The 904-nt window shown below is 63.7% G+C and overlaps 1 protein-coding gene across 1 annotated transcript in view; it reads right to left on the bottom strand.

The window, feature by feature from the left end:
- DDX55 (DEAD-box helicase 55) overlaps positions 1-254 on the bottom strand; it is a 20,451-nt gene extending 20,197 nt beyond the window's left edge. The window contains 2 exon segments of the mRNA XM_006149231.3: positions 97-133; positions 135-254. Of these exon segments, the coding sequence (XP_006149293.1) occupies positions 97-133; positions 135-202 (105 nt within the window). The 5' untranslated portion in view covers positions 203-254.
- Positions 255-904: the final 650 nt, after the last annotated feature.

The following is a 904-nucleotide window of genomic DNA, read 5'->3' on the forward strand; positions in this document are numbered from 1 at the left end:
CGGAGGGAGAGCGCCGCGGGGCGGCTCGGCAGTGCCGGACGGGGCGGGTGCCGCCCGCAGCGAGCCCCGCGCTCCCGCGCTCCCGCGGGCGGATACCTGCACCGGCGTCATGTGGGGGAAGCCCAGCTCCCGGCGCCCCCGGCCCCCGCGGGTGCAGCGCCACGGGCAGCGACTCCCAGGAACCCTCCGTGACGTGCTCCATGCTCCCGCCTTCGCCTCAGCGGACCGAAGGCCGCGGCGTACCGTCGGCGAGCACTTCCGCTTCCGGCAGTACAGTGGCCGGCCGGGAACCGCACTCTCGCTGGAAGGTTCCGGGGGATAGGGTAGTCTCGTCCTCACCCCGGAGAGGAAAGGCCACGTCGGGACGGTGGCAGCGGGGGGCGAGGACCGGGCCCGAGAACCACCTGCCCTGGGCAGCCACCTGAGCTCCGGGCGCCTCCCACACCGAGCAGGAATTTGGGCAGGCCAAATTCTGGCCGGGCTCTCCCACTTTCTCCTTTAGTCGGAGGCAGGTGGCAGCACAACACCGCGTCCCGGCCACAGGTGGACAGAAATGTACCCCGGCTCGAGCTTCAGGAAGCACAGTAAAGGTGAAGCTGGGGGGCCCGTGGCTGGAACATAATAAATGTTGGCGTACTTTGGAGGAACGCAGAGACCTAAGCGACAACTCAAACCGTTCAAACGCACATGTGCGTTCCCGTGTTCCCCAAAGTTTTGTGCCATTCGTTTGAAACACACTCACTTGGTAAGCTTTTATTGAGGATCCCCACGGGCACGGCCTGCTCTGAAATCCACCACGACTTTTGGGAAGTCGCCTTCTCAGTAATGCCTTCCTGTCATAATACCCTACCTGCTTTATTTTCCACTCGGAACACTTAGCGTTAATACGTAACCTTCAAGACCG

Source organism: Tupaia chinensis, unplaced genomic scaffold (genome assembly GCF_000334495.1).
Source record: "Tupaia chinensis unplaced genomic scaffold, TupChi_1.0 Scaffold000258_1, whole genome shotgun sequence".
In the NCBI taxonomy this organism is placed as follows: Eukaryota; Metazoa; Chordata; class Mammalia; order Scandentia; family Tupaiidae; genus Tupaia; species Tupaia belangeri.